The sequence below is a fragment of the Hippoglossus stenolepis genome, chromosome 15 (assembly GCF_022539355.2).
Source record: "Hippoglossus stenolepis isolate QCI-W04-F060 chromosome 15, HSTE1.2, whole genome shotgun sequence".
In the NCBI taxonomy this organism is placed as follows: domain Eukaryota; kingdom Metazoa; phylum Chordata; class Actinopteri; order Pleuronectiformes; family Pleuronectidae; genus Hippoglossus; species Hippoglossus stenolepis.
Window position 1 is genome coordinate 17,190,869 of NC_061497.1, and position 26,501 is coordinate 17,217,369.

General features: G+C 43.6%; 1 protein-coding gene across 1 annotated transcript in view; it reads left to right on the forward strand.

Moving 5' to 3' along the window:
- The first annotated feature begins 264 nt into the window (after positions 1 to 264).
- Positions 265 to 26,501, forward strand: part of LOC118122676 (gamma-aminobutyric acid receptor subunit beta-2) — a 57,051-nt gene continuing 30,814 nt past the window's right edge. Inside the window, exons 1-4 of the mRNA XM_035179550.2 lie at positions 265 to 494; positions 636 to 733; positions 1,376 to 1,443; positions 24,514 to 24,734. Of these exons, the coding sequence (XP_035035441.1) occupies positions 412 to 494; positions 636 to 733; positions 1,376 to 1,443; positions 24,514 to 24,734 (470 nt within the window). The 5' untranslated portion in view covers positions 265 to 411. The remainder of the gene's footprint in view (positions 495 to 635; positions 734 to 1,375; positions 1,444 to 24,513; positions 24,735 to 26,501) is intronic.

The following is a 26,501-nucleotide window of genomic DNA, read 5'->3' on the forward strand; positions in this document are numbered from 1 at the left end:
AGCAGCAGGGTTAAGTGCCTTGCTCAGGGACAACTAGCTGAGTTGGTTGACGGACCCGTGCGTAACACACTGACAACCACACCCACATTTTTCTACTTCATCTCCGCGGATTCAAACCAGCGACTTCCCCCCCCCCATCAGAGTTCCGGCTTCTCTAGCAATGACACTGGTTGTAAAGAAACCGGGGATACACCCGTGTGAGCCCCCGAGTAACTTGTAGTCCTGATTCCCCTTTAAATTTCCCAGGCTGACTACTACCCCTGCCACTACCATCAGCAGCAGCGGCGCTGCTTCTGGATGTTGTGGTCGGGAATACGCATGCGCCCGGCATTGGAATTACTGCACTGGAAAGAATAAGTTGGACGCCGTCTGTCTTCACTAAAAGAAAAAACAACAACACACAAGTAAAGTATGGCAGTGTTCAGAATACGAAGGATGCGGTGTCTTTGCGTGTGGTCGATCCCCATCTTCGTGTTCGTGGTGTGCGCGCAAAGGTAAGTGAAAGGGTCGGAGGATGCTCCACTCGTTTTTTACTAAGTGTGACAGTGTTGGAGACGGCGTGGAGAATACTTGGACACTTTGTGGTGGAAGAATAATGTGTGATCTGATCCCTGTTCTCTGTGTCTCCTCTCTAGCGCCGCTGTTAATGACCCTAGCAATATGTCGTTGGTTAAAGAAACGGTGGATAGACTGTTGAAAGGTTATGACATACGATTGAGGCCAGATTTCGGAGGTAAATTAACTCATATTATCACCAACTCGGCTCCAGTGTGCGTCTTGTCAGCCTGTATAATAGCACGGGGGGGTTTTCAATCGCTACGGCGATCGCGGATAACTCAGTGACTGTTTCGGGAAGTGAAGAGGAGACAGTTCTCTCGGCTCGTGCAGGTGCCACGGTCTGACATCCTGTGTGATGCAGCCGAGGCAGAATATGTGAAAAACAACCCCAAATACGCACATCGTGGACGGGGGGACACGCGAGGGATGTGATGCTCGGATGATAAAAACACTGCAGCTCGTTTATCTGAATGACAAATCACGACAGTATGAACAAAAAGGGGGGGAGGCTGTCACCCCCCCACCCCCGGTTACACGTCTGCTGGAATTTAAGACAAATAGATGTTTTTTTACAGATGCTCCATCACAGGTGGAGACTGCGACGCACACATGCTCAGTGCTGGATGATTCCATGTCAACAACTTTTCAGGCGCATCAGAAAAACCCACCCTGCAAACTGTTATACGGGCTGACAACAGCTCCATTCTCAAGTGTTGTGACCTGATTTGCACATATTATATATTAACACTTTCCTCATGAAGGCTGCATCTGCTGTGTTGTGTGTCTGCTGCTCACGGTTGTTCTCTATCTGCCATAGGTGCTCCGGTTGGAGTGGGGATGAATATAGACATAGCCAGTATAGACATGGTGTCAGAAGTAAATATGGTAAGTTGGCCCATTATCACCTTCTATACACCTTTGACAATGGCTCCCCAGTGTCTGTGCTAATGACCCCTGCTGTGCACATACCCACCAGGGGGAAACACCCTCTCGAAGCAGCGGGGGAAACCCCTCTGAACGCCGGTGTGTGTCAATGAGTCTTCCCCTCCCTCCGATCCCTCGCATCGACTCGTGTGTTCGAGAGCTCAAAGGCGACGGTCGTGTTATTGTTTGAGGGTTGATGTTATGAACCAGAAAAACCTCTCCTGGGGTTTTGGGGATCGATTGACACGGATGGAGGATGGAAGATGGTTTTTGGTTTCATAATTTGCTCAGCAGATACACACAGCCTCCCTGAAAGCATCCATTTAAGGGGGTTCAAGTTAAATCTGCTCGTCTTCTAAATGCCTGGTGCAGGGGAACCTTATCAAAGACCATTAGTCCAGGTGTCAACCTACATGGGCACGTTTCACCCTGACATGCAGCACACATGTGTTGCTTCAGGAGACATGTTTTGCACTGTGCTGTCAGAGCTGCTCTGTAAATGCTTTAGTGACAGTGGAAGAACTCGAGGGCTGTGGATGTGAGGAGTGGGGATCAAGTTTTGCTTCATACAAGTGCACCTCCTAGTGATGAGATGCTAGAATTGCACCCAGGTTTGCAGAGAAAATGCTGCATTTTATCATGATGGAAGGTCACATGTGACACTTTCCATAGATTTGACAAAGTTGAGCAAAGATTGAAATTAATGGTATTACTCGAGGGATTTGAATAGGTCAACTGTCCCGTGTGTTTTATTGTTTATTGATATTTTTTGTACAGGGGGTTGATCTTGTACTCTTGGACTTGTCACATTTCCATCTGCAGCGTCTTCATGCTTTGCACGGATGTGTCCTGCTGTTGCGGTTTGTTTGGCTATTCCTATGATGTGAGTCATGTTGTGATATCAGGGAGTGATTACATGCTGGAGTATTTTTGGCAGCAGCACCCAAAGGCACATTGCTCATATTGTTATCTTTGTGCTCCTGTTGAGAAGTGGAGATGAGGAAAAAAAAAATGGATGATGCCATGTCTATTTCATGCATTCACACAGAAGATCTGCACAACCATGGGCGCACACAAGCGCTCGTGTAAACAACACAGGTCCACAGAGCCCCTCCGCTGTGGCTTTGAATCCTTAATTAAGGGCAAATCTTCCCTGTGTAAACAATGCACGAGCTCGAAACCTGCATTGCATTGTGTTCGTGCATGTGTGTGGGTGTGTAGTATGTTTACTGTAAGTGTGTACACGGGATATATCTCCAGTAATCAAACACAGGTATTATGTAAGACGTTATTTTGTATCAACATCCAAATCACGTAATGTGTTCGAGCTTATTCATCCAATTTACATGGAGCTTTTCTCACACGGTTCCTTCTCACAGTCGAGCTAATCAACAAATGCATGTTGATTTTTGGGGCTATTTGCACTTAATAGATTGTATAGAGCAGAGTGTGAAATCCCAAACAGGATGAGAGAAGACTGCACAAGCTCGATTTGTATCCATGGCGTTGCAAACATATGATGTACAGCAGCAGTTACATGTGTTGAGCCGTCAGGATATGGCAAAGTTCAGTGTGCGTTGTTAACTATTTTCCCCGGCTCCTTTCAGAAAGATAAGTGAATTCACCAGAAGTACATTGGGGCTGGTTGGTTTTACATTCACACACACCCACACATGGCCAGGAAAAAGAAAATCTCCATCCGAACACACAAAGCCAGCGCTGCACAGCTTCTTTGATGGTCCCATCCCTTTGTAAGCTTTGGCCCACTAAACGCCCTCTAACGCAAAAGGGGGAGTTGTCGCCACCTGACCCATTGGAGTCTCATGAAAAAGAAGAGGCCACATGTGTGCCTAATGGTTTGAGCATCTCTGATCTGCTCCCCTTCCTACAAATGTAACCACTTTTCAGGATAGCAGCTGGTGTAGAAGCACTTTCCTTTCTTCCATTTCCTCTCCCCCATCTGGCTCTCTGTCTGCCACTTATTTTGGTGCGAGGATAGAGCCGCCCTGTGTACTTTCTTTTGGAGAACAGATAAGGCTGGGGGCTGAGGATAATGGAGAGATGTCACTGAGGAATGTATCCAACTGTCCCCCCCATTAGCCATGAGGGCAGGGCCAAACATCCAAGCTTGGGTTTGTATTAGAAAACGTCTTCTTCCGTCACTCATTACCGCTCTCTGTCCAAGGCCTCACATTACAAGTAGACACGTGGACGTTCGATAACAGCGTATAAATGTTATTTTCTGGAAGAGCCATTAAAATAAGGCAGAGAAAAAACAGGTTTGTCTTAAACCATCTGCTTCATCATTGTTACCAAAGTCACAGAGCAGAACGCCATTAAGAAACAACACAGGCCTTTCCCTCACCTCAGATGAGTCACCAAAGTACGTTTGCCAGCCTTCGAGCGTGAGCGGCCCAGAGGACACGCAGTCCTCTCTGGTCTTGGTCCCAGAAGCAGTTCTGATGTCCAAACGCACAGTGTTTGTCAGGCATGTTGCAAGGTCTTAGCCCGAAGATCTGTCCCTCAGTGAGAAGTTAGTAAATAATGACTGTTTATCTCCTATGTGTCCCCCCCTCCCCCCATGGTATCAGCACACTGCTCTGTCCTGAGTCACGTAGCATGTAGAGAACACTACATTATATCATGGCATTACATACATGTCACCGAGGCCCAGAGCCAGTTAGGAAACGAGGAGGCCGGTGTTCATTACATTCCTATGAAAGGTCACTTGTTCCAGGGTGTTGGAGCCAAAGTCCCGAGCCTTCGAGGGTGGAAAGGGATGGAGTAAGATTGTATAAGACCGATGGGGTCAAATCTCCCACTCCTGTGTATGTGAAAGAGAGAAAACACACACACACACACACACACAGAGAGAGAGAGAGAGAGAGAGAGAGAGAGAGAGAGAGAGAGAGAGAGAGAGAGAGAGAGAGAGCTCTGACTAACAAGTTTCCACGTGGAGAGCCAGCAGTGGTGCTGGTATTGGAGGGAAGGTCATGTACCTAGTGCTGCTGAGGGTTCATTCTGCATAACTCAGAGGTGGACATACAGAGAGGGGCCTACACACTGAATACCAATGTTATGTTAGACATTCACCCCGAGGCAAGTGGCTCGACAAGCCTTTGCTCATGCACTGGTCAGAGGAAGAATGGGAAATATAATGTGCGCATGTATAGGCGAATATATGGGGGAATTCTTTTCTCCGTGCAATTATCTTCTCGTACACTTCCTGCGCTGCTGTTTAAGTCTCAATATTTGCTCTCGCTTGAGCGCCTGAGCACTTGAATCCTAAGCCAACAGTTTCCACAGGGGGAAGAAATTCTCCTGTTTCACGATGAACTGAAGTTCTTATCCTCAACCAAAAGGCCGAAATACCATTATTGACGCATATAAAGGTCAAGAGGAGCTTATTGATCGTTGGAGTAAAATTCAGGCCCCCCATCTTAGTACCCAGTTATTTCCGCCTCTCAGCAGAGGATACACCCGATGGGATGCCGGCTGTTAATGCATCAAGATTGCATTGAAAACTAGGCCTATATTTTACATTACACAGATATGAGACATCGTAATGGATGTTGGATGGAAGCCAAGAAACTATTACTTGCCATTTGATAATAAAAGGGGGAAACCCGAGTCGTGGAAGCACTTATGTGGTATTGCATAATATCTCATCCGGACCTGAGAGCTTTAAAATCTTGTAGCATCTGCAGTCGTGTCAAAATCGATTCAACAGCTGCCGTCAGTGTTGTGTTGTTGATGCTGGCACAACTGCAAGTTGACGAAGTTGACTTGTAGTTAAGAATGCCACTTTCACGGCGTTTAAACGTTTAATGCCCAGGAATTAATGGCAATGATGAGGAAAGCTTCACCTCACCCACCTCATTTTAATGTTATTGATACTCATCAATACATGGAGGACGAAAATAATCTTTGAAGATGATGAGAGGGTCTTAATTGAATCTTCTTTAAAGATTATAATGACGCCAGGCTTCACCAAAAGTATAGACGTGCAGTGATCACTGCCCTCTTTATTAGTCCTGAGATTGTCAACCAACCCCTGCTACGCGACGGTGGCGTGGTGACTAATGAGATATCGCAGAGAGGCAGTTCCACTCGAGGAGGGGAATAAATAAAGAGAAAGGTGCTAAACTCAATTAAAATGTGAGAATTTATGAAGACACTCCAACTTTTTCGGTCCGTCCTGTTGTAAAATGAACTGTCGTATTAAAATGATCTCCACACGATATTTATAACTCATAACAAGCTAATGAGCAAATGGGGATTGACCTTAGTCCGCAGATGTAATCCTGGGTGATAAAGTATTTAGGAGACAAGTACAGTTTAAGATATTAATGTAACATGGGCCCAAGGGCTGTAGCTGGTTGGATTGTGTATTGTGTTTTGGATATTGTGCAGCGCGGTGGTTAATTATTCGAATAAATATCCTGAGTTGGTTGTAAAGGGTCTTTGAAATACACAGAACTACTGTATTCAAAGTTTCTGTAAGTCCTCACAGTGACAGTGCCCCCTTGTATATTAAGACTGGCAGCATATAGGACAGACGTTGACATACAGTACTTGTACTCTTAGGATGTCTCTAGTGAGGACATACACTGCCTCTCTGCCTCCCATGTACATACACACACACAAATCCTAATCCCCTACCAGTCTTCTGTCATTGTTTCTCATTATCTGCTATGCTAACATAGCCCCCGGGAAAGTAGCTGTCCAAATTACGTAATGGACGGAGCAGAGACAAACCCAACCACGGTTCAGGGAGGATTTGACTTGCTGCTGTAATGCAGAGATCTAGAGAACCGTTTATTGTATGAAGAAAATCATCCTGTAACGATTACAGCATTGATTTATTACAGCGGCGCAGGAATAGATCATCAGTCTGACTTAAAGGACGGATGTAAGGGCTCCTGCTTTAAGACAATTTCAATTCAAATTGTACTTGAATAGGACAGAGACAGCACAGAGCTGTGAGCGATATTTGCTTAAGCACTGGAGTGCATGCACGTGCACGGATAAACTGTGGCTTGTTATAATGATTATGATGATTATTTAACCTCTGTTCTCACAATGGCAAGTTTACATACATCAACTATAACGGCCTATATAAGTACATGTTAGACTGACTATGAATAGTTTCATCATTTTGAGAGTATTATGTGGCAGCCAGACAAATATCTGGATAAGTAGAAAACTTCATGGACGTTGCCCGGCATTAAGCAATATAGGTTAATGAGTATTTGCCTGAGCCTGGTACCAACAGCCCTACGCCTATATATGCAATATAGTTTAAATTAAGGATGCCAGTTTCTATATGGTGCAGTGCATTTTTCACTCAATTTCCAGAGGCATGCATCTGTAATTTAAAGTTCAGGTCAAAGAAAACAGGAGACACTTAAAATATACTGTCTTTTTTATTGAAGCAACAACTCAACCATCAACAACTCCTCCTTGTAAGACTTCATATAAAGTATCTGTAGGTTGGCAGTGTCAGTAAAGTACTGACACTGCTGTCACCAAAAATTTTAAAACTGTGTAAATGAATCAATCAAGAGTCTGAGGAAAAGACGGAATGCAACTCATTTCACTCAAGTTGTTGCAGCAATTTCACTGACAAACAACGTTAAACTGGAAGCAGTGTCTGATTTTGATTGATTTGGCCCCAAACCAAACTTTGACTTTTGACATTTTATCACCTAATGGTGTCAGCATGTTTTGCATTATTCCAAATCCACGCAAAGCAGAGCACCCATTATAAGCCACCAGTGACTGAGCGTAAGTCCAATATTCAGTCCTCTTTTAGCCCTGCTCAGGTATTCATGAACACCTCTGGGAAAGATCAGGCTCTTTAGCTGATAAATGTTGAAAACAGCAGGCTGCTGCTGGAAAATGCAAAGTTGGGATTGCTGAGACTAAAAACAAGTTTTTAGTCAGGCTCTAACCTTAAAAAGAAGAGCTGAAAGATGTGTATAGTTACATATGAATGGAAGCAGAGTTTTGGTCAATTAAGGACTTCCTGATTATATGTCGCACAGTGTAGTTGTCATATAGAATTCATAGTTTCTGCTATTGCAAAGTCTGCTTGGTTTCGCTATTGTGCTCGTGACGTGAATGTCTTCATCCACCTGTGTCTGCTTGGGTGCACATGGACCCCTATGTGGACATCCACGTGCAGCCCAAACTCCGTGACAGCGTTGACTTCATGTTGATAGACACTTTCCAGGCCAGTTGGTTGCACGCTCTTGGTTTGGTTAGAACATGGATGCCTGTTTTGAAGAGAAGCTGCACAAAGAGATCTGCAGGTTACCCACATCTGTACAGCTCTGCTTTAACGGAACATAAGGACACAAAAATGAGAGTGAACTTTAGGAGAGAAATCAAAGCAAATGGTTAACAAACAACCTTATCGCGCATACTGCCACCTATTGGAATGCAATGGAATGTAACATAAGGTACACCAGAGCGACATGGACCCTCACTTTAGTACGAATGGTTTGACTGGAATGAGCGAACTCTGTGTATTTGCAGTGCAGTATTGTCTTTTCCACCTGACGTCTTCTCTCCCACCTGCAGAGCTTGGCAGTGACCTGCAACAGATTCAGCAAAAAAAACTAGAAAAAGATATACACAGAAGCTGTATATACCTTACATACATACATATAAAATACAACATTGTGCAGAGGACAATCACGAGGGATGGTGGGTGGGGGGGACTGGATGAATTGTTTGAGAGCACTGAAACAAACCATTCTCCAACATGTATTATTCATGCCGTAAGGTTTAGATACATACAGCGTGGCTCCCTATAGAATTTTAGTAATCCATTTAGACACTCCACGTGCTACTTGAATGCAGTAAAAGAACAGACATTAAGTGGGTTGTATATATCCTGAAAGGAGGATTTTTTTTGTCAGCAGTGGAAACACATCACATATTGGGAGGTGTTTGCTCATTAGCAGAACCAATTAACCTAAAGTAAATGATAATGAAGGTGGTGTTTGTGTCACTGGTTGTGAAGATGTGATCGTGACAGGAGGAAAAAGGGAATAAACAACAGTAATTCCACCGAATGAAGAAAGACGAACAAGAAAAGTGAAACTCAGATAAATATAAATGAAAGTGGGAGAACTGGACCTTAGACGTAAAACTGTGTTATTGTCGCGTGTGCGTGTAAAATGGGAATGTACAAGCACGGTGGTTCAGCCTGTGAGTCAAACACATTATGTCCAACATTCTCATCAAAACAACACGAGGCGAGTTTACCTCTGCAGGACTGAGAGCCGCCTGGTGTTAATGTTGTCTACTGTTTATATCCTGGAGCCATAACATCGGAGGCTTTATCGAATCAAGCTCACTCCCCTGTGCCAAACACCGACATGATTGAATTAAAAACCCAAATATGTCAATGAGCCACCGTGGGTGAAACGTTGAGTACTGCAGTTTTGAGTAGTTCCCACATAGTGTAAACTCTCCTGCCGCTGTAAATACCAACAAATGCTCTTTTATTTGTGTAACTTTGTTACTGTAGAACTTTGTCCAGCTGGTTTAGGATGTTTCTGAGCCTTTATAGAAACAGGTGCCTCTCCAGCTCATGCTGTACAGCAGGGGTTGGCGAATAGTTTCCCATCAACAGCCACTTCAGTTTTAATAACGTCCTTCCAGGGCCATGCTGTGTATCACACTTAGTTCTTTGTTGCGATGGCTGCATCTGCATCTCTTCAGCAAGGGCGTCTGATGTCACATGGTAGTGATGATGATGTTATTAGCAGCTGGTTTTTACAGGATTGCGTCAGGCAGACCTGTGAGTGGAACTGAGTCATAGCAGCAGTTATTTTTCCCCCAAAGAGCAAGGCTTCAGTACACGCAGATGCAGAGGGAGGTTGTTTGTTCCTTTCCTTGAGCTCCAACCATTTATTGTTGGACGCTGGCAGGCACATCAGCTGGTTTCATATCTTACAATTAGAAAATGTCTTTGGTTCATTATGTCTTTTCATGGAGTTAAATCTTCTCGCAGGTGAGGAAGAGAACTTTGTATTCACAACAGGTGGGAAGCATTAGACCACAGTGTATTTCTACTAATTGCTAGTAAATGATGTACAGATACATGTGAATATCAGAGACACTTTCCAGGCCAGAAATAAATGTAATAATGTGTTGATTATCTCACTCAGCGTCGACCTTAATTATTCGGTCAATATTTCAAATTGCTCAACGCTTTGCTTAAAGATCTATCAGTTCTATTTTGCATCTAATTCTAATTAGCAATTTTGAGCCTGCAACAAACACACTAAACTAAGATGGCTGACATAATCAACCATGTGTTTTGTTTTTTTCAGTAAAATGAATCATATCCAAAACTAACCAACGGAGTACACACACACACACACACACACACACACACGACACACACACACACACACACACACACACACACACACACACACACACACACACACACACACACACACACACACACACACACACACACACACACACACACACACTCCCCTTCATAAAGCAGCAAGGACTTATGGCTTACATCATTATTAATGTTACAGACACTGCATATTGTACAATTAGTAACACAGCTCTAAATGTCAGGGGAAGGGAGGCGTGTAATCAATTCCCCCAGGTTAAACAAGCTCACTGGTTAGGCATCTGATTCACTGTAGCCTGTGACAGTGAATGATGGAGTGGATGTTTAGGCATCAGACAGCCGCCCGCTCCCCGCAGCTGTGGGTCTAACTCTCGAACAGCAACATCTTGTTCCCTTGTCGGCGGACGGTATGTGGGTAATTGACGCCATGTTGCCTTTCGCTGCATTCGCTCGTTGCCGGGCGATAATTTCCACACCTGTCCGATGTCAAGCTGAAGTTGCTCCGCTCTGTTTATATTTGCTCCCTGTGTTTCTCTCCCTCTGGTCTCTGGGTCTCACTCTCAAATACTCCCTGGCTGCTCGATAATGATACAAGGCTGGGGCCCTGTGGCGGCGGGGGGGGGGGATTAGACAGAGTTACAAATCGAAGTGGGTTAATCGGCTCGGCTACCATTTCAGGAGGCATCTCTCAGTTCACTTGCCCCACTGCTCTATTTGTTTGTGAGCTACCACTGACACTCACCTGCTCGGAGGTTTCAACCGGGTCTTTCAAGGAATAACAGGAGAAAAGATGGAGCAGGGGACAACGCAGTCTCTGATATTTCCCAGAGGCCCCCGAGCGACGATTTCTTGAAAGTGTTTTGACCCTTCAGTTAAATTTTGTGAATAAATTTCAAGGATGAGGAGGTGAAGGAATAAATAGCAGGATAAGTTTTTTAATGTAGCCTATGTAAATGAAGGTAATAAGCTTATTCGCACATCAAAGAGGCTAATGTTTCTAGACAGTTTTACAAAAATTAAATGGATTAAGTAATTGAAGTTGTCAACACATCAACACATATTGGGTCATTAATTTTTATCTCGGCGATGATGGGAGCAGCAGTTCACTCAGCGTTGGTGTGAGGACCGAAGACGAACTGACAAGTCGGGAGAAAGTTTTGTTGTTGAGACGTGAAGAATGTTGCAGGAATGGTTGTCGGTCAACTTGGTTCTCAGACGCTTTCTGTTCAGTCATCAGAGAACAAAATACTCAAATACTTTACCTGCACCTCTTCAAATGAAACCTGGCCTTTTCCAAACTCCGATCCAAACTCTTGTAGGTGGAGTAGGTGTCTCTTCAGAGAATCATCGCGTTGGAGTTCAGCGATCTCCAGTTGCATTCTCTCATCGACTTCTGCCACGTCAATGGAAAAGGGGGAGTAGTGAAGAATTTCATGTCTTTCTCAAAGGCTGCAAAGTTGTGGGAGAGCTGATTGAATTCTGTCAGAAGAGATGTGATTGACACCATGTTCCATCTCTTTTGCAGAGAGGGTTGACATTTGGGAGACAGTGTTGTGAGCTGGGACACATTGAAGTTGCATTGTTGCGTCTCAAAGAGACACGTGATGCTTTTAGGTGCGTGTACATTTGAGGCAGCAGCTGATCTCTGCCTCTCAGGCTCTTTTTCTGTGTTTTTAGTTTTGCACTACCAGCCACTGGGCTCCTCAGTTCAGTTCATGAAGAGGTCAGTCCTTCTTTTTTAAAAACTGGTCACATCTCAGGGACTGAAAGTGCTGCAGCACAGAGCTGCGACTGGGGCTGGAACTCTCTGCGATGGAGTGTTCGTGCTTAAATTAGGTTGATAGGCTTCACCACAGTGTTCATCACATCACTGAGCTGGGCTGCCTCGGCACAGAGCTCCTCTTGGTGAACAAAAGCATCACCGCTACTAAGAACCTTCCTCCACACCAAAGCAACCATCTCTCTCCACTCACAGATGTCGTGTGTGATGCAAAAAGTTCCGTTATATTCAGAAGCAAATCCTAAACCAGCAGTGCAGTATTTTAGAATACAGGACTCGATGGGGAATGTCCCTTGTAGGTTCGAAGGTCTTCTGCACAATTGAAATTACCAACAACCAGCAGATGTTAGCAGGTGTTAGCGGCCACCAGCAGATGTCCGGGACATAACTTCCCTTAGCACCTTAGCATCATCAAGTGTTTTGGCCTTGTGTTCAACGACACAGGTCGAACTAGAGGGCACGCTGAGGCTACAGGTGAATCTGACTGGCTACTGGCTTATATGGCAGTTGTATGAAAGCCATGTGGCCGCTCAGTAGGTCAGACATCATTACCTCTATGTCTTTTTAAACTAAACACTGTCCCATTTCAGAACATAGGACAAACTGGAGAATATCCCTTGTATGTTCTACCACAGTAATTAAAGTACTGAGTAAAATTGAAATGCATTGGCTTTGCCGTGTGATGATGAGGCCTTAGTGTTATGTCTGGCAGTTTTTTTCTGGACATGCTAACATCATTACATTTCTTCTGAGACAATTCCAGTGAGGCACTCTTTAATTAAGTCACCGTCCAGGAAGGATTTTCCTTTGCAGGACAATGAACTGAGCTGTTTTGGCCAGTGTGGTAAACGCTGCTGCTGTTTCAGGCTCTCGCTCTGTGCCAGTGTTTCATTTTCACAGTGTCTTCGCACTTTATAAAACATTAATCACTGCAACGGATTCCTTGCAAATCAAACACACCTCCTCTGGGGTTTTCTGATCATCTTCCAACCATGTCTGCAATTTTTAACAATCCCTTGCTTAATTTCTGTCTCTTCAGATCCACCATGTTGAATCAATTGAGGTCAATACTTTCGCTGATCATTGGTCTTGTGAAATAGCAGGAACGTCTTGTGTTAAAACCTTTTAGAGTTAATATACATATAGTAGAATAATGTTAAAAACTATGTTCTGAGAGGCCGTATTGCCCTTTATCTTTCAAATTGCCACAGCTGTTGATCAGTGAGGCTCTGGGACAAAGGAGGTAATGTGAGTATGCTATGATTTCTTCTCAGCCAAAGCAATAACTGAGTCCTTATTGACTAATGTAACAAATTTGTCATCTTTTCACGAGCTCCAAAATATTGCTTCCAACACGCTGATGGATTTTTATCACTCCTCGGGTGTGTAAGCGTCCCTGCTCTTTGTTGTGTAGAGGAGATAACACTCATCACTGCGTGGGACCCTATTTTTAGACTGTTAATCAAGGTAACATGTTCAGACTGACACACTCAGCATGATATCCCACAAAGTGTGAGTTGAGTGAGATTGCTTCATTTCGGCTCATCCACCTGCAGTCGCCCAACAGAGGTCAAAGTGATATGTGCATGTGTGTGTGTGTGTGTGTGTGTGTGAAGGGTGTGAGTGGGCCTGTCTCTGTGTGTGCGTGTGTGAGAGAAGGGTGTGCAGGCAGGTTTGTGTATTTGGTTTATTGTCTGTTGTCAAACAACAAATAGTGCATGCGGTCGCCAACAGCGCAAGCATTTGTCAATGACAACATGGGTGTTGTTTGAAAGGCTTTAGTGCCAATAAGCAATCACAGAGAGATTTGGGAGCTTCGCAATTGGACATCTGCGTAGAAGTGGTCTCATATATGTTCCCCAGGTTTTACTTTATGAAGAGGGATTTAAAACATATCCACCAATCCGTAAATCATATCAGAGAAAAGGAGAAATTGTCCATTTTTTAAAGATCTTTGTATCTCACTTGATTTGTGTTTTTGAGTTCCACGTATCTCGACCTACCGGAGGAATAGATTTTCATACGAGGCCCCGCCGCCCCGTCATCTCGGCCTTATTATAACTGGTCATGTGGGTCACTGTGATTTGTCTCATGTCTGGGACTAACACAGATTTCACAGTGCGTGGAAACTCATACTGCCAGCTGTCGATGGAGCACAGGGCTGGATCCTGCTTTATCACAGCTTGTCAAAATACAAGAACTTGATAATGGCCAAACAGGAGAGGCGGCGGGTGTGGATTGGTTTTCACAGCAGCTGAACATGACACTGAGAGCTGATAATGGGATGTTGTCGAGAGATTTAATGCAGCGCTTTCTCTTGTTTGGAGTGATACTTTCTTCAGCTGGCTGTGCATTGTGCTTATATATTACACAGAACTGCATTTTAACAGTGTTCATTTCGCACGGCTCATTTTCAGCTTGAGTTGAAATATCAATTAATCGTTGTGCAAAATCTAAAGAAGAAAAAATGAGTGTGTTCTGATCCTCGTTGCTCGAGGTTTTTAAAAGCTTCCCTCTGTCTTTTGATTCCATGAAGTAGCACAGTTGGGAAAATTAAGCCGGGAACAAGTGCTGCTGGGCCACGCTGTGCTATTATATTGAGTTTCCAGCTTTTTGAAAGATCCAGTGTTAGAATGGACTACTCAAGGAAAAGATCAACAGAAAGAAAACCTGGATGAGAGGTTAGCATGAGGTTTGAAATGCTCTGCTCTCTTTAATGCATCTGATAAATGGCCGTCCCTCTCCCACCTGCAATATGAATAGATGGTCATGTTCTTTGCATTGTCTTCTTGTAAGTAGTGGGAGACCTTGTCAGGAAGAAAGTGGAAGTAGTCTACGCATTTGTTTTATCACCTTCTGTCCAGTTTTATATTTAAAGACAGAACAATACAATGAGTTATGTTTTCTGCACGATATCAATATGAACCCAGACCCCTCTCCGTTGATCCAAATCAAAGTTTAAGAAAGAAATACAACAAAATACTATTTGTGTTGTTGTTTTGCTGATGGATTTGAGTGAAAACAAGTAAAAGTACTGTTGGGATTGTAGATTCTGTTTTGGGCCGAGGGCAATGAAACGAAAATCAGGTCAATAATCTCTCTCACCAGTTAGAGGTCAGATCGGGTGAGATGAGGAGAAACAAATGACCCTGTGAGGATTAGTGTTGTTCACGATGTTTGCTTAGTTTTGTGTGAGATGCTCTTTCATTTCCGAGAACTGTGGGTATTAAGGCTTCTTCACATCAAGTTGTTATTACTTTTTTGTGACATGTAGGAAACCACTTCTGTTTGTCGTATAAAGTTTGAACATAAAATACAATCAGAGCAACTTAGTCTTTGACAACGGACGGAAATAGTGATGAGAGTATTATTGTAAAGTTAAAATAAGTTCTATTAATGTTCTGTGTGCACCTTCAGGTTTTAGTGCAAACCTCTGCCACAACTCCAACAGAGTGGAGGTGAATGTGATTTTATCTTTGGTGTTTAAAGAGCCAAAAAGTAAATGCCAGTAAATGTCAAATGTTATAGGGGATATTCCACAGATCTCAATATCAGATTTTTCTTTTCAAGAGTTTATTCTACATGAAAATATAAACTTTAACAAGAGACTTTGACAATTTTCCAGCACTGATTGTGTCACAGTAGCCCACACGTTTAAACACAGTTTTATAAGTCATTAAAGGCAGTTGGAGATTTCATGGGATTTCATTCAAGCCAGTTTGAATGAAATTTTTTTTTTTTTAAACCTCCAGTTTCATACAGTTTAATGATGAAAGGATGAAAAGAAGATGAAAAGAAAAAAAGATTGTTTTGAAAAATGGCTTTACAGCGATCCAACCCTTTTCTTTTATGTCACATCCATCAATATGTTTTTGTGTTTTTGAAGCTGCTGTTGTGAAGATGAACCGAATTACTTTCCACAATAGCACGTCTCTATTGTTACTCTGTCATTGTCACACACGCACACACACACACACGCATGCATGCATCCTGAAGTTGACACCTCCCTAAAGCGCCCCTGCATCTCTTGTAGGTCAGTCCAGCTGTGAGGAGATATTGCTTCTTCAGGGGTGTCCTTGCCCAAGGAGATCCTGTATACAGGCCATCAAATCTGGACTCAACAGGAGAGGCCAAACACCGAGAGACACACAGACACACATGAGTAAACTGAATTTGTGGTTCGGATACAGGAGCTGATGAACCGGTTTTCTGCACTCGCTGCGGCTGTAGATGTGCAATCGATCCACAGATGTCCATATATTGCATTATCTTCTTATTGACAATGTGTAGATGTGGCGTGCGCCTCTCGCTACTCTGTCTGAATAGCAATCGGCCTCTTCCTCAGTTCCCTCACTCTTACATAATGCATGAGGATTCCTCCAGTGGATCCGGGTGTTTATTTATGTGAGTTGTGTGTGTGAGTTGTGTGTGTGGGATCATCAAAGGACAGCTGTCCAACACCCGAAAGCAGACATTTGGCGAGTTTGTCATAAAAGGACAATACACCTCTGCGTCTTTAGCAGAATAATGACCCAAACACACACATACACCCACACACACACAAACAATCGTTTTATGCAGGAGAAGCGGTAAGTGTGGCCGGCTGACCTTTCGTCTCATGTGAACGACAGCTGAGATTGAAACCTCCATCACCTTCCTCCACCTCTTCCAGTGGGATTCAGAAGCCGACTAATAATCTGCGTCTTGCTGTGCCCTCCCTCCCTTCCCTTTCACACCAGGCCCCCCCACCACCACAACCACCTCCGCCATCACCCCCGTCTCTCCGAATTGCCACTCTACTCCACTCCTCTCCAGGGACACAAAAGGGCCTGCAGATGCTCCAATCGACTCTAATAAATTGTATGTAGTCAGTTAAGCTGCACGGCTGCCAACTGGCAGAGCTGTGAACCTCTGCTTTGGGAGAACTCTGAGAGAAAAAAGGAAAAAAAAAGGTTCCTCTAAATTTGATTCACCTTCAGCAGCGAGGTCTCTTGAAAGCTATGTCCAGGGCAGAGTAAATGATGAAAGAGTATGGAGGGAAAAGGTGATATATATGTATTTATAAAGAAAGAGAGAGGGGTGGGAGACACCAGGGAAGGAAGGAGCCCTGCTCTGCAAAGTACAAGTAACCAAACAAAGTCTCGGCTTTATTGAAATCCATCATCTAGTTTCCAACATGCCACCAGGAAATGGTCTTAATGGTAGAAAATACCAAAAAGTGTAGTCGAGAGAGTTTGGGTCAGAGTAATGCCCTTGTTGGAATTTAATCCTATAACCCTAACAACAGAATGAAACAGTCTGGCTGAAAAGCAATGTTTTTGCAAATCATCTTGAAAACACATATACAGATACATTTAATTGGAAATCAATAATTAACTGATAGTCAATTTGTTGTTTGATTGATATTTTGAGGCCTGTGTGAACACGGAACATTTGACAACCAGACATGTGATTGTTCTCTGAAGAACAGAATAGAATAGAAAGTACTTTTTAAATTTGTCTTTGCTTACATGCGCAAAAAGTGCTATAAAAGATACTTTGAAAACACGGTCACATCCAAACAGACATATTTACAAGATAACGTTTCATAAAAGACACTTTCATTAAACACAACAACCGAATTAAATTGATTGATGAAAAGTTGGCATCACAAGGAGTGACTGTCTTTTACTGATTAGGTTATTTTGTGGGAATATGGACAAATGATTTCCTGTAGATGGTTTTCTTTGCCTTGGGGACTTTGGCTGTGGTCGTCTTTTGCTACTTGAGCCTTGATGGAAAGACGATGTAGTGACACTGTTTGAAAATCACCTTAGATATACTGTTCCTGTCCCGGATTTGTCTTGTTATATCTATTCAGATATATGTGTATTCTTGTTTAAGCTGTTGATCCGACTGCCAGCCTTATTTATTCTGGAGCAAATGGGCCAAATGCAACCCCTGCAGCCGCCCCTGTGTGTGTTCCTGTGGCAGATTTACTACACGCGGTGCACAAGCTGTTCCAGATACAGAGCCGAATCCTAAGGACTCCATACTCACTACTCCGCAGACTGGGGTGAATATATGTCACTCAGCTCTGTGGGGAACAAGATATTTATTATTAGGCCTCTTTTTGCAAATTCTGCGCCCCTATGCCAGGTTCCTCGTGCCCTGGGGCTGACGACATTAAGGACAATGTGAGACGGGAAATTGAAAGGCACTTGTTGTCGTTGAGGGGTTTTCTGTGGAGATCTGAAGGAGGTGGATGATAGAGTGCAGTATGGACATATGGCTGAGTGGCGGTGGGATCACATTTCCTCCCCTGCTGACGGTATTTCAAAGAGAGGAGGGAAGGAGAGAGTGAGACCGACGCAGAGAGGATGGAGGCAGAGGAGGATTCGGAAGCAGGCTGCATTAAGATTCAGCCCCACTCCTCAAGGTCACTGCACTATAGAAATAATTTAAAGCAACAAATACCTCTTTCACATTCGCCATTATACCCCAAACAAACAAACTATTATTCAAGATCAAAGTCCCATCATAACCACAGGGTTTGTTAAAGTAAAATATCCATCATTCGGTTGATTGGCTGCCCTTTTACCTAAATGTGCCATTTTTTGGAAATGAAGAGTCCAAGGCGTTACACGAGGAAGATTCGTGGAGGAGATATTTAAATCAAAATCTTTCACGGGGCCCAACCTCGCCCCTCAGAGACTGATCCAACATCTGCCATGTTCTCTACAGCCCGTTCCCTCGGCTGGCTCTGTTTAGTGGTAATGATCGAAGCCATTCACACTCTCCTGCAGCGTGTTCCAGCATCTCCCCCCCCTACCACATGCAAATAAATGCAACAGGAGCTGTGCGGAGCTCAAGATGGAAAGATGAAGAGGGAATAGATGGGGCAGACGAGGAGAGGGATAAAAGAGGAAGGGGAGAGAGAATAGCGGCGGGAGGTCATTGCATGGTGCCGAAAACCGGGGCCTCGGAGTGGAGAGCTGGGAGAATAAAAGCAATTTGCATCACCGTTCAACTGAGCTTTCCGACGCCTTTCATTTACCCCCAGCCCCCTCCCTTTCAGCAAACTCACCACACTGTACCGCGGCTCTCAAATTGAAAACTGACTTCAAGGGTAGTGGGGAAGAAAGAGGGGAATATAACCAGCACTCATTCTCATTCTGATCCCTCTCTCCATTCTTTCTCCCAGCCTCCGTTTCTTCCTCCTCCTCATCATCACTGTCTCCCGCCAATCATGCCTCATCACTCCCGAGCATTTACTCAACTATTTTTCCGCCTCTTTCAATATTTCCTTCATCTCCCTCCTCCGCTTCCACTCGGTTCTTACACTTTGCTCTCCACTTTACCAAGAGACTACTTTGAATGAAAACCCACAGCATCGGTCTTTTGTTAAAAAATGTTGATTGGATAATAATTTAATTATATTGAATTATGAGCTCTGGCACAAGTAGTCTGACATTGTTATATGATCACAGAACCACATGAGGAAGGTTGGAGTTTGAATCAATGTTTCTTAACCTCTTTTTAATTGTTTTATCTAAAGTATGATCCAACCATTAATAGCTATTTTTTGGCCACTTGGGGGCAGCAGAAACAATGCTCTGAATAACACATTTTAATATTATTAATCTTTAATCTGATTTACACACTATTTTACATATTAGATAAGGGAGACATGTTAATTATTCATGGTTATGTATTTATCCACCTGGTAAATGCAATGTTCACTCTCTGGTTACTAGGCTCCTCTAACGACTAAGTGAAATATCTGGGTTTCTTCAGCAGCTACATTTTTTTTAAATCGGCGACTCTATATTGTCCATAGGTGTGTGAACGTGAGAGTGAATGATGGTCTGTCTCTGTATGTCGGCCCTGTGATGTCGCCAAATGTCAGCTGGGACAGTCGCCAGCCGTCTGCGACCCTCCGAGGATAAACGGTTTATCAAATGGATGGATTTCTTTGTTGGTTCTGTATTTTTTTTTCTGTTATACTGAGAAAATGGTTCTACAACAAGCTCAGACAATTCAAGAAATAGTTGAGTCTTTACAAGTCAAATCCTACCAGCCTCTAACTCTGATATCCATGAAATGTTTATTTGCATAGAGAGCAGATGGTCACAAGTGGTCACAGGAGACATATTCAGGACGTATTTTAATACCAGGTATTGATCGGATCTCTCAGGACAGATGTTAATACCAGATGTGAGCAAGCTGAAATTCACCATTAGGAGCTCAGTCCTTCCATGTGTTTCTTGTTTAATTTCAATTTTAATCCAAAAAGTTTTACTGCATATCAACTAACCACGTTCTTCACTTTTTCTACTCTGTAAAATATTTAATTTTCTCATCCAATGTTTATTTTCCAGTAAAAATATCCATACTCGAGAGTTGAGTTTCCGAGCTGAACTTGTGCGAGTGCCAAGCTGACGAACGCTGACATTTTATCTGCAAACATCAAGTTGTGAGGTTTAATCCTAAAAAAAACAAAAAAAACACGATGCCAGAATCCGGCGGCAGCAGAGAGGACCTGAGTTGAACTACTTTCAGTCAGTTCTAAATATAGTTCACATTTGCAAGTACAACTCAATATTGCAGTAGGAATACTCTATTCAGTTTGCAGTACCATGTTGTTTTGGCAGGAAAGGTCTGGACAGTCCAGACCTGATGTAGAACGCTGCTGACGTGATGCTTGGTGGAATTCCAGGTTCTTCACTTTCCTCTTGGCTTTTTGATGTCACAGCTACTCGATTCCCTCTATATGCTTTTCATCAACCTTTCTCTCTGACCGTTGCTTCTGTCCTTTAGAGAGCAATCATATCACTCCCTGACACGTTTTATTGGGTTTTTCTCAATTGAAAATCCAGGACTTGGCTGCTCAGCCGTTTCTAATCATCATGCTTCTCCACTTTATTGGTTTGGACCTCCTTCTTGTCCCTGTTCCCAAGTCATCAAGTCCCCCTCAGGATCTACCTCGTTGTTGTTAGGGCCTGGTCATCCATTAAGCCTCTCTAAAGGTTAGTGGTTACCAGCCCTCTGGATTCCTTGTCTGCAGCTGTTATGAGCACATTCATCCCCATGATGAAGAAGAAGGAAGAGATTGTGATTTATTTTTCAGTTCCTGGCAGCAGGGTTGTGAAACGGGTCTTTTGAATCCTCCAGATTAGTTAGTGATCGTTCCCTTGACATGATCTGCAAAAACAAAACAAAAAAACACGACAACAAGAAATCTTCAAAAAGAGGGAACACAGTAGTTGAGCTGCTGGACATCATTTGATAGTCACAGAGGATTCTCACGTTCTGATGTAGCTGTGAGTGTCTCTTTGGCAGCTTGGCAGCACAGAGCGTTCAACATTATTCTCCTTTTCTCTCTCTATCTCGTTTTCCTTTTCTCTCTCTTTCTCTCCAACATTTCGTTTTTTTTGTGCTGATGCTCATTATGACCGTTGTTATGACAGCCTCCCTTGCACTTACATGCACACAGCTGCTGCAGCTATTCTGGTGATTTACAACACCCTCCACCCACAGAGAGATAAAGAGAGATGTCCACTGTAGATGTCTTTAAGGAGAGCTTTATGTTCACAGTAAACTGGCCACAGTGGTACCTCCGCGAGGCCGGAGCCACAGAGCAAACCTCGGCATCAAGTAGATGGGCGAGCAATAAGGGGCTCTCAGGGACGACAATAGAAACATTCACTCAGTTAAATAACTCGACTGTCACTTTTTTCCTATAACTTTTCACAGCTAAGTACTTCGAATTAAAGAATGCAGACGCTGTCATGGGGAGACTCGTGCGTGTGCGTGTGCGTGTGCCACCATGGCTGATGACTAACGAATTGTTTTTTTTCAAATTAATATATCTCATCTCTGCTGTTACATGTTGCAAAAGGATTGTACGACCAGGAGAAAGTGCAGCTGGAGCTTTTTGATTCAATCCCTATTTTTTATTAAGATATATAGTGCAGCTCTTGAGGTATAAGTGATGTATTTTTGTTGTCATCTTCGATGTCCAAATGTCTAACAAACTAGGAGCAAATGCTGTGAGTGCATCTGTGTGCACGTGTGTGTTTGTGTTCCTCTCTGATTCTTGTGATGTGTGTGAAACGAAGAGTGCAGAGGAGATAGTTTCGGAGGACGGCATGGCAACAAGCATCTCTTCAGCCCCACGTGCGGTGGTGAGAGTGCGAGCGGTTACATAACCACAGGCCAGGGACGGAAGTGTCGGGGAAGGCAGCACGTGCAGTCAAGAAATCATTGGTGCAAGCGTCGAGCCACCGAGATCTAAGAATTCAGTTATGTGACGGCCGATTGCGCTAAAACCGAGAGAGCGAGCGACTTTAAAGTCAACACGGACATTTTTTGCTATTTTACGCTGGAACCTGCCGCCTCATTTTTTATTCTCCCACATCTAATTAAGCCTCTCCAAATGTTTCCCTTCAAACCGGCCTAAATTAGCCAATGTTTTCAAGGCTGTCAAAATGAAAGTTGCATAAATCCCAGACTGTGTTTAACCCTGGATTTTACTCAGATCATTCTTTTCCCATTCCAAGTCCAATTATAGCGCCGCGTTTCAGGATTGCCACTATACTATTTATGTCTTTGAAAAACTTGATTCTCAAACTCTTGGTTGTCAGCACCCCGTGCCAAATAAGATGCCAACAACAACAACAATGTGACAAAACCTATTTAAGTCAAACAAGGATTTCACTGAGAAAAGCTGCTCCCGTTTCCCCGACTCCATCCAGTCAGTATACGAGCCTCCGGTTCCCAAGGTGCTGCGCGATGTCAGATCTGTAGCCGACGGGCATATTCAAAAATGCATGTTCAGCCTCTTTGCCAGGAAGTGGATGTGCCAGTCATGACAAAAAGTTCCCTGAGACAGCAAGTTTATTTAACTTGGTTTTTTCATGGATGATTGGTAGGCTTCTTACATCAGTGAGCTACATGAGCATCGTACTGCTGGCTGGACTGTTTTATGATGTCCCAGATTTATCATCAGGGAATTCAGCTGCAAGTTATCAAACTTCCTCTATTTCCTCTATGAATTATTTACCCACTGTATGATTTTGAGTGTGCACATGTATCATAACAATACAAAAAAAAGGTACGTGTGTATCCTATCCTGAATATAGTTACAATCAGTGATTGTAGTGCTTATATATAGACTTACAGATAGTATGGACATAAGAGGGGGGTATAGATAGGTAACAGGTACCAGTGTGTGGAGGAAGAGACAAACAAACATAACAAAATAGTCTTGATACTAATTATAATGATGATAATAAAATAAACAGAAAACCTAGTTACGCAAAGACACTTGTTTTTGAGGAGATAAGATTGAGTGTAATCTGTTTGGGTTTGTATATATATTCATGGGGCTTTACAGGATGGGTTTGGTATTTTTCTTTTGTTTATTCATTCACACATTTTTCCGTTCTGTTCTTTTTTTCCTTCTCTGAATTCAAGATGAGAGTGAATTTACCGACCTGAGTAACTGACCTATATATCAGGAGTTTGTAGGTTTGTTTTTACGTTGTGTACGTGACATTCACTGTATTCTTGAGTTTTGACGAATGCATTTCCTTCTCTCGTGAACATCATCAACACCGATTTCTTGAATACTCAGAAACCTGCATTGCTCATATTATATTTTACATATTAGCATTTGGAAGTTAGCCGTTTGGCCTTTTCTCCGTCATATTGCTTGGCATATTACCGCCACCAACTGCTGATCAGCAACATTGCATTAAACTGTAAACACAAATTTATCGACCTGCGTGTGCACGTATATGTTCAAAACCTTGATCCCACGCTTGTGAAGCACGAGACGGTCAAAACCTCCACAGGGAACCGAGTGCTCGGACAAGCTTCATCCTCTTCCTCACCCTCACCATCCCTGAAAAAAAAGACTTCTCATGTTCATCTCATCTTCAAAGGAACCTTGTACCATGAGTATAATAATATATATTTCTCTCATTTTAAAGTAACATGCATAAAATGTCCAGGACACTTTGATGTCTGCCTCTGCAATGTAAAGCAGACAGTCCCTCAGAGGCAGATGTGCTGTCTGTGCAGGGTAGACCCCGCTCTCACATTGATGCGATGTGAGAGCAGGGTCTACCGTTCCAGTTCTGGGGGGGGAACAAACAGAAGAAAATGGGTGAATATGTTATGCGAGTGCAGCTCATTTCACAAACAGTGCTTGATCCCGGATAGACAGCTACTGTCAAAGCAAATAGAGCATGTAGAGGACGGTTTGTAAAACAGATTCTCGAGGTTGCTCGGAGGTTTTTTTAATTTGTCTGAAACATGTGGCGTCCCTTGCTCTCGTCCTCTCCCCTCTGCGTGTTTGCACGAGTGTCACACATGCACAAAAACACACAGAAAACAATCAGCATATGCTTTTTTATCATATATGAACAGACACAAACTGACACACACACACACACACAAACACCAAATCCTAACCATCTGTCTCTCCGTCTCGTCCCCTCCTGACACATACACACTCTTTCACACTGTCTGGCTAAACCTCATGTTTCCACGAACAGAAGGAATTCCCCGCTGCCGTGTACCGAGAGTTTTCCTGACCTGTGCTGCTACTGTTCTGTTTGCTTTTAAGTGAACTTCATCCAATATTGAAGCCCAGTCTGGTCTAATTTGAGAGCGTGCAGTGGGAACATATTACAGAGCAGCTGTGTAAAATGGTTGCTTTTGAGAGTAACTGTCCCTTTTTCTCTTTTTTTCCCCCCTCCCCATCTTTCATCCCTCTCTCTTCCTCCCCCTCCCACCTGCCGTCCTCCTTTCTTGTTTCCCCCCCCTCCTCCCGTCTCCCCTGTGTCCTCTTCTGCTCCCTCTGTGCACTTTCCAGGACTACACTCTGACGATGTACTTCCAGCAGGCCTGGCGAGACAAGCGGCTGTCCTACTCCGAGATCCCCCTCAATCTGACCCTAGATAACCGGGTGGCCGACCAGCTCTGGGTCCCCGACACCTACTTCCTCAACGACAAGAAATCGTTTGTCCACGGTGTCACGGTGAAAAACAGAATGATCCGCCTGCACCCGGACGGCACCGTGCTGTACGGTCTGAGGTGAGATATTGATCTCTTGAAATAACACTTGTGACAACGCAACAAGAGCAGGAGCTCAGATATTTACATGCACAATCAAACAAACACACGACTCCCACGTGCTGTATGAGAACCACACCAGATAATGATCGACTGTGCGGCGCAGATTCTAGTAATTTACGCTTCGAGTTGTCAAAGACCTAATCTGTTTCTTTCAAAATCAAAAACAATCAAACTTCTACCGACTTTAATAAACAGTGAGTCAGTCAAGTCAGTAATTGGCTAATTAGAGCCATGATGGAGAAAACAACTGAGGTGAGGTGCAACATCGTCCCTCATTGAAAATTATAGTGTTGATGAACTGACCTACTTGTGTCCTCATTAACAGGACATGCACACACTGCCAACTACAGGCATCTGTATTGGAATCAACTTGTTATAGTAGCAATACTAACAATAGGTCCAGGTATAAAATCATTCATTAAATTGATTTTTTTAATGATTAAGCAACTGTTAAACCAATATTAACCAGTTCAAAGCGCTGCCGCTGCTAATATCAGTATAAACACTACATGGCTGAAAAGTTTGGCGGCTGCAGCACTAACAACAGTTTAAAAACTTTTTTTTCTTTTTTTTGCAAATGTCACGTCAGGTAGTTTAGACGCTGGTGTGATGGCTACGCTTCAGCGCCACAGCTAACAAAACCCTGTCCGCCCATGGCTTGTAACTTAAACTGTTTCCAGCCCCAGTTTGTTTATTCCTTCCATCTATTCCCCTGCTGCTGCTGCTCGGTTTGCAGGGGCCCCTCGCACGCTGAGAGGAAGAGAGAAACATATCTGGTATTTCCCTCAAAGACCTGGTTTGGTTTTCTTTCTTCCTCTCAATCATAAAAAAGCTATTAGCAGCGTGTTGAACACTCGACAGTGTCTCCTGACTGGAAAATGGCATCACTAATTGTGATTTGTTGGAGTTGAAGTATAAACCTGTCAGAGGATCGAAACATCCATTCGTCATAGTCACACGACCGACCACAGACCAATAAAAAAAAACATACGCTTGTAATTTTGACTACCTTCTCAAACATAGTGTGATGGATGAGTGTCTCAGCTACAAAACATGGAAGTGCAACTTTAAGAAAAAAATCTAATCTTTCCCCAAGCTCAGACATTTGCACATGTTTTATGTTTCTACCACGCTTCCCACCTGTTTTTCCAATGCCGAACCCCCCACACGCACACACCCATTCTACGATTGTGAATTGATCTTCCGTTCCGTGGAGCTTCCGACCTCTCAGAGTTAACATGATGACTGTTCACTTCTCACACCTCGCTGATGCCTCATCAGTTCGTTTCGCAAATGGGCCTCGGATGCACAAACTCTATAAAGAAGTTATTGAAAACCATAACATCTTAATGGCCATCATGGCTGCGCGTTGGCACCGGTGTGGGAGAGGGAAATTAAATAGAGGCAGCGAGAGGAGGCGCTGAAGGAGGGCAGAGCAGCGTTAAGGAGACGGGAAGAGAGAAATCTCGTCAGTATAGCTCTCTTTGGTCGTCTCCATCAATGTTGTCCGTCTTCATCGCCCTCTCACAGTGTTCAGCATGTTTTCAATTTGTTCAGATTCCCTATCACAAGGGTTCGTAATGTCTCTCTCACCATCTTCATGTAAACCAAAGAAACGCCTGCCAGGATGGAAGTGTGCCTGGTTCTGATTCCAAAAGAAACACAAAGAAGTGTTGCACAGTCACAGCAGGAGTCGAGGTGGAGGAGGAGCAGGAGGACGACCAA